Here is a 7,542-nt window from a genome sequence, read left to right as displayed (position 1 = left end):
CCTGTATCCACCTCCATTTGGACTGGTTTCCCATTGACTTTCACTGTCACATAGATTGGCTCTGTTTTACCCATTTTCAAGTTGTGTAGTGAGTAAATATCTGACTCTGCTTCTTCTGGTTCCTCTGTTATCCTATGACTTCTACCTTTTTGCTTAAAGTTTTATCTTAATCTGTCATTACAATATAGCTTAACTGCCCATTACGATGGCAGTAGAAACACTTGATTCTTTTAAATTGTCATTCACTTGCAGGCTGTCTGGTACCATTTCTGTCTTTATTATTGTAGGTTTCCTCTGTTAAACCATTGCTTTTTGCTGGTCTGTTAATGGTGGCTGTTTCCCACCTTTCCATGGAGCCCAGCACTTCCGCACCATTTCTAACTGGTGCTTCCCTCCAGACGTGAAGGATGGCGCCATTTTATGCTCCCTTGATTGCTTCTGAATCCCTGAATCCATTGTGAGCGCCAACTCCAACACCTTGCTGAAGTCTAAATTTGTTTCTGACAACCACCTTTTTTGAATGGCATCTTCATTAATCCCACATACTAATCAGTCTTTTAACATGTTGTTAATCGATGTTCCAAACTCACAGTGCCCTGTCAGTTGTTTTAAGGCTGCTACATAGCAAGAGATTGTCTCTCCAGGGGCGCAACACCTCGAATTAAATTTAAAACACTGTTACATTGTTACCAAGGGATTAGGCTGAAAGTGGCTTTTCATAAGATTTACCAACTCATCAAAGCTCTTGGAATCTGGGGCGTTGAGTGCCATTAAGCTAATAATTGGGCTGTATGTTTTACTGCCACACATCGATAAGAGGATTGCTTACCTCTTCTCCTCCCCCAATGTGTCGTTGGCCAAGTAGAAGAATGCAAGGCGTTCAATATAATGTGACCAGTCATCGGTGATCTGATCAAACGGTTCAATATGGCCAAACTGTGGCATACTGGAGGGAGATAACTTCAATTACTATGATGAAGGTTGTACTTACAATTGCCTTGCAAGGTACAGCTGAATTACTTCTGTTTAATTTCTGAGGCTTTTTTTGGTGTCGTCAACTGGTTATATTTTGCCTCGTCTCCAGTTGTTATGATCCTTCTGTTGGGTCGCTTTGCTCAGCGAACATGGTTGCATACCTATCTACTGGCGAGTGAGCTGGCAAACAAGATACTGCAGACACAGAGACCAATGAAAGATGAAGCACATGCTGTTTATTAACACAAGTAACAGAGCACTAACACATGTGTGCTTCTCCAACCAGACCCTGTTCTAAACTACTGATTAACATCGTAGCCCGCGTTACACAGCAATTGGGTAATACAATCACGAGGCCAATCTGCTCACATTCTCTTAAAGGTGTATTGCACTTCAGATTACCACAGTTACTCTCATCAATGACATTGTGGATATACATGTCTTAAGCAAGTAGGTTGTTAAGTATTAATTTACTAGCTGGGGGCAGCCTTGTTTGAGCTGAAATCATATGATCTCATGGGGTCTACAGTCAATCCTGAAGACTCCCAGAGCTAAATTGGTTGGCACTGCCTCTGATGGGTATAGTTCCTATTGGGTTACTGAATTTATTCAAGGCTGACTTATAGCTTTTTGACAGACAAGGGGCCAAGGGTTATGGGAGGCAGACAGGAAATTGGAACTGAGACCACATCACACAGCCATGATCTTATCGAATGGTGCAGCAGGCTCAAAAGGCTGAATGGCTTACTCCTCCTCCTAAATCCTATGTTCCAGTGGAAAAGAGTTGGTGCTGAAGTAACCTGGGATGTTCTGAAAGTAAATATTTGTAAACCGTACCCCTATCATTTACATGTGACATTGCCTGCTTTTGGATATTTCATAAAGAGAATTGTGCAGAGACCATACATTCTGTTTGTTGACATCTTTAAGTGATCACTTAAATCGAAATTAACATCATTTTCTTTGGCTCATTACTTAGTTTTCTCTAGATTTATATTTCTGGTAACTTCGTGTGCTGGGGATCTTTCCCACATTTAGCTGCCTGATCTGGGAATCAAGCACTCCCAAGTCTGTTGCGAGGCAGTGGAGTAAAGCTTCTTCTGTTTGGCTCCAACCTGCCAATTTCTAGGTACATTCGGACTGTGTTCATATGTGTTCCCTTTAGGCAGCAAGACAGGAGATCATGACTCAGGCTAGAATAGAATCTGAATTCCAGAAAACTCAAATGTCACTCTCCAGCTTAGTAGGCTGGTGAATATTTTCACAACTGAATAATTTCACTACATGTCAATGTACCTTTACAATGCATAAGCCGATTCCCATTGAGGTGACAGGATGAAGCCCATGAAGAAAATGTTCCAGACACCATACTGAGCTGGAAGGATAGTCCTTTGTAGAAATTGTTTTGTGTGTTTAGGACATTCACACTTCAATGACATTGAAAGCCTTCTCTAAGAAATAAAAGAGACAGTAGAAGCAAGGCTCAAGATGCCAGACAGACAGAGAAATGAGCAAGTCCAATATTTTAAGTTTAAGTTAAGTTGAGCAATTTGAACAATAACCATTAAGACCTGGATTCCAGAGTGACAGAGGATAACAGTAATGTCACTTACCAGAAGGCAGTAAATGATAGTTTTAAATTGTTACTTTTCCTAAGCATTGACAATTTGGTGTGAAATTTTTTTAAAGAATATCTTTTCTACCTCTTCCCCAAATTTAGTTTAAATATTGTAAATGCTTTAATAATATTGCACTGCCAGAAAGAGCGAGGGAAACAGATCCAATAATAACTTTCAGAAGGGAATTGGATATATTCATAAAAAGGAAAAATTGGAGGGCTATGGTAGAAAGTTCAGGACAGTGGGACTAATGAAATAACTCTTGCAAAGAGCCAACACAGGCACAATGGATCAAATGGCTTCTTGCAATGGTGTATGATATTATAGTCTTTTAAAACATTTCAGACACTCAAATTTTAATAAATGCCAAGGAAAAAAGGATACTTGGGAAACAATGTGTTAAATGATACACGTGACGAGTGTTTCTAGAACTTTGCAGTGAACCAACTGTGGTAATGAAAAGCACAATCTGAGAGAAGATAAAAGAGGGAGAATGATTTAAAATCATAATTTTACAGCACAGAAAGAGGCCATGTGGTCCATTACACTTGTGATCGCTCTCCACATAGCTATCCACATAGTCCCATGTTCCCGACTGTTTCTCAATATCCTTCAAAATTTTTCACATTCACTCACTTCCTTTATGGAAGTGTTCATGGATTCTTCATCCATCGGGGTGAGTAATATCTCATCCTAAGGTACTATCTCAATAAATCTTTTTTACTCTTTTCATTGAATTGACACCCTTCCTAAAGTACTGTGTCCAAAATTTGACATTTGAGCATTCTAACTGCTGCCTAACCAAGGATTTGTGTAGATTTAGCATTAGCTTTTAGTTTTTGAATTCTATGAAGTAGATTTTCTAAGTCCATGCCGCTACCTAAACATGTCGGATAATATATATCAGACAATAGGCAGTAACTTCCGATGGGGTGGTAATTGAGACAGATTGCAACTCCGCTCGAAATTACTTACCTGGAAATCCAGGCAATCCTATCTTGCCCGACCTTCCAACTCAGGTCGGGTGACATATGTGTGGTGCAGTGAGCTCCTGGGGCCTACAGTTGAGGGCAACTCAGTTGCAGGTAATTAAGCCATGCCCCCTTTTTTACACTAGCTGCCATAAACCATGTAAGTTTAAAGGTCCATGTAAGTTTAAAGGTCCAGCCAAGTTTAAATGTCAGCGGGAAGGTGAGTGTAGAAGGTAAGTGGGTAAGTAGGGGGGTGCGGGAAGTCATGTTAGGTCGATGCTATAGATACCCAAAAGCTAGAAATACTTTTAATTTTTCTAACTTTATCTGGATAGCTATTGCTGTCAACCATCCAAAGTTTGTGATTTAAATCATAATTTCCGATGGTTCCCAGTGTAGGGTGATTGCCCATTGGAAGTTTGAAATTCTTGGGCAATTCCCATGCAATCCTTACCTGGGAACTTCTGGGGCGGAGTGGGGGGGGGGAAGGTGGGGTTCACCAGTGTATCTTTAGGGTACCCCCCCCAGATACATTGCCTTGGAGCTGGAGCTCAGAACTTATGGCACAATTTTGAAGTATTGAGATACTTCATCATGTGCAAAAAATTTACCTTCACGCTCCTATACATAAAATCTAGGATCCATATAATTTTTTTAAAATAGAAGTTCCAATTTTTGTGTGTTCACAAAATGCTAACTATAGGCTTACATGTCGATTTAACATTTATTTAGATTAGATGGGGCATTGAGCTTTCAATTTTGTGTCATGCTTCAAACTGAAATGGCCTTTTCAGGTTGTGTGCCACGAATTCACTGCAGTTGTGTAGTAAATGATTGTGAGTCAGAGAGGATGTAGTACCTCAAAATCAACTTGAACCAAATACCCTGCCAAATAATATATAAAATTGGCTATATTTAACAATTACCACAGTTCTCATGGGATAAAAGGTTAGCTTAAGGCATTAACTGCTTTCTCGGGCTTCTTTAGTTCAGCCTGGTAAATGATGATTGCTGCTTTTCCTTTACAACTTTTCACATTCCGTAAAAATAAACTTATTGATTCATGCTACATCAATGGTCAAACTACTGTGTTATTTGGACCACATAAACATGAGTTGTCTCAACCAATGAATAGCATCAGGTTATAGAAGGTACATTTATATGAGATTGTAGGATTGTAATATCAATAAGAAATTTGGACCTCCACATTGTATTAGTGATGTCCAGTTGATTAACTGTAATATTTTTTGAAAGTGCAATTCTCTATGCTAAAATGTCTTTGTAAATAAAAGATGCTGCATAACTGGGCTATAAAAGTGTTTCAAAAAGTACAAGGCAGTTCATGTCAGCATTATGTAACCTCTTCCAGGGCACTTTAATAGCACAGTGCTATCCATGCTGTTTCTCATGTGTACAGGAACTAAACAACATAACTCTGACATTAATACCAGAATGTTGACACAATTAGCAATCTTTCACAAAACTCCCAGAAAATGTTATCATCAGGGTTGTAATGAATAAAAATCTACGAGCTCTTTAACTAGTATAAAATTATATAGTGATAGTATTTTGCATCAATAGCCTAGTATAACCAATTAAGAAAGTACAGCCATGGCACAATGGGGTAGATTATGACTATGGGTAGGATAGGGCCGCTAGCTGCCCAGTGGCCCTCACAAGATGTCCAGCCCAATTTGAGGGTTGGGCTTTGTTAGCACAGCGCCAGCAGGCTGCAAGCAAAAAAATGAACGCCCTGAGGCAGCCCAGGGTGAACTGCCAGGTGATACTGGGTGGAATCTACAAACCACACACTCCACCCAGTACTGTCCTAAAATGGCAATGGGGTACAGCAACGGATCCTTGCAAGCAAAAAGGTCTACTGCTTGAATCAGGCAGATGATCCATCTGTCGGAACTTGGCATTAACCAGACTGGAAATAGTAACGAGGCAGTAAGTGATCCACTGCAATTTTAGAGTGTTACTGCACTGTTTTCTGCTGGTGGAAGCAGTGAAAAACTACCCCAGTATCTCTACAATCAATTTTATGTTACCTATATGGTTATATTTCTGCGGAAGTAGATATTGGTATGCTAAAAATGCCTATTTCTGCTCAATTCAGGGGTATCATGCTAGCATTAATTAATCAATAATTTTGTTATGCTAAAAACATTTATCATGGGATTAATGTAACCAATTTCACCATAAAAAAAAAATTAAAAATCCCAAGCATTATAACTTTGTATCAAACCAAAACATGTTTTTTTTGTAGAAGTTACCTGCCCTGAAAAAGGTTGCAATTTGAATCCCCATCATCCCAAAACTAAGCAATAAGCCTAATGAAATATTTTCTTCTCCAAGAACAATAGTCAATAGCCCGAAGCACACATTTCTAAGGTGTTTTCTCTAAATCAGGCAGATGCCTAGTACCAAGTTTTGCTTCAGCAGCATTCAGTAATTTCAGTCTTGTATGCCTGATGAAGAAAGTCAGAGTTTCCAGTTGCCAGATTCAGTAATGCAATCCCAGTCAGGTGCTAATTGATGGCACAGTTACCACTGCAGTTCTACTTCTAGTTCAGTCAACTATACCATTGTAAGATTTGTTATGCATCATTGAAAGGATTTCCACAGTATGAGTGGTTATGGGTTGTCTGTACAGTGGGTTGGTTGCCTGAAAGTAAAGACAAAGTGAGGGTTAATAATGAGAGCTTAGTAAAGTTGAATTTGATTCAGTTTTTTTCACCAAAACCACTGTACCAAACAAAATAGCACTTGTGTGATTGCATTTAGTGTGGTTGGTTTTCAACTGCCAGGTGTCTGATTGTCAATCAGCCAATAATTCTAAGGCCAAGGAAGTGTTTAATTTTATGGGTCCAGTGGAGCTCCTCCCAGATTCACAAAAACACTCTGGCTTGCTACCGGCCCATTCAAGTTCTCGGCACTTATAGCTCACTGAAGTGCATGGTGAAGATGGCACTAGCCTCCTGATGCCAGTTTTGTGCAGAAATCAAGGTTTAGGCCCAGTCTCTGTCATAAAAGTCAACATTTGGGCAAATCAGTGGGCAGATTGTAATGCAAACTGTATCCTGTACTATACACAAGTAAACTATGTTTGACGTAGAAATAGCTAAATGTGATATAGAAGACAATTTGGGCAATATTAGATTTGGCATTTAACTTATTAACACGAGCTTCCTCCCACCCTTTTCATCTAACCCAATCAATATTCCCTTCTACTCCTTTCTCTCATGTGCTAATCTAGCTTCCCGTAAGTGCATCATTTGCCTCTAACACTTTTTGTGGTAAAATGTTCCATATCCTTACCACTCTTTGGGAAAAGAAGTTTCTTCTGAATTCCATATAGGATTTATGAGTGATTATCTTATATTTTTGGCCTTTAGTTTGGTCCCCAACCATGCCAAAAAACGCATATATAATCTCTACGTTTACCCTATCGAACCCTTTTATTAACTTAAGGACCTCTGTCAGATTAGCCCTCTTTTCCAGGGAAAAGAGCCCTAAGTCTGTATTATTTTTTATGATGGTTATAACCCCTCAGTCTGATATCACCCTTATGAATCTTTTTTGCATTGGCTCTAATGACTCCATGTCTTTTTTACAGCATGGAGACCAGAACTGTGCACAGTACTATGTCCGTGACCAAACCAAGGTTCTATACATGTTGTCACAAAGCTATGACCTTTCATTTTTGAAAATATGATTTTTCAACTTTCAACTGACTGTAAATTTTCCAATTTGAACTGAGACAGAGCGAACTGCTTAAAAATGCAAGGCCACATTTCAAGGTGAAGGTGAGAAACAAACAAATCAGCCTCATGGGAGTGTGAAGAGACAGACATTTCCTATAATCCATCGAAACTCGTATTGGAGTGGGGTAAGTAAATTGTTCTTTCAAAAGCAATTTAAAAACTGCAGAAGGTTTTCTTGGGTCTGTAATATTATAGTGCTAAAATGTCCAC

At 39.2% G+C, this 7,542-nt stretch overlaps 1 protein-coding gene across 2 annotated transcripts in view; it reads right to left on the bottom strand.

The window, feature by feature from the left end:
- Window positions 1-4,910: 4,910 nt before the first annotated feature.
- itgb5 (integrin, beta 5) overlaps window positions 4,911-7,542 on the bottom strand; it is a 191,541-nt gene continuing 188,909 nt past the window's right edge. For both annotated transcript variants that reach the window (XM_041200573.1, XM_041200574.1), the window contains one exon: window positions 4,911-6,233. In XM_041200573.1, coding sequence (XP_041056507.1) covers window positions 6,138-6,233 — 96 coding nt within the window. In that variant the 3' untranslated portion in view covers window positions 4,911-6,137. The remainder of the gene's footprint in view (window positions 6,234-7,542) is intronic.

This window comes from Carcharodon carcharias, chromosome 12 (genome assembly GCF_017639515.1).
Source record: "Carcharodon carcharias isolate sCarCar2 chromosome 12, sCarCar2.pri, whole genome shotgun sequence".
Lineage (NCBI taxonomy): Eukaryota > Metazoa > Chordata > Chondrichthyes > Lamniformes > Lamnidae > Carcharodon > Carcharodon carcharias.
This window is presented reverse-complemented; position numbering and strand designations above follow the sequence as displayed.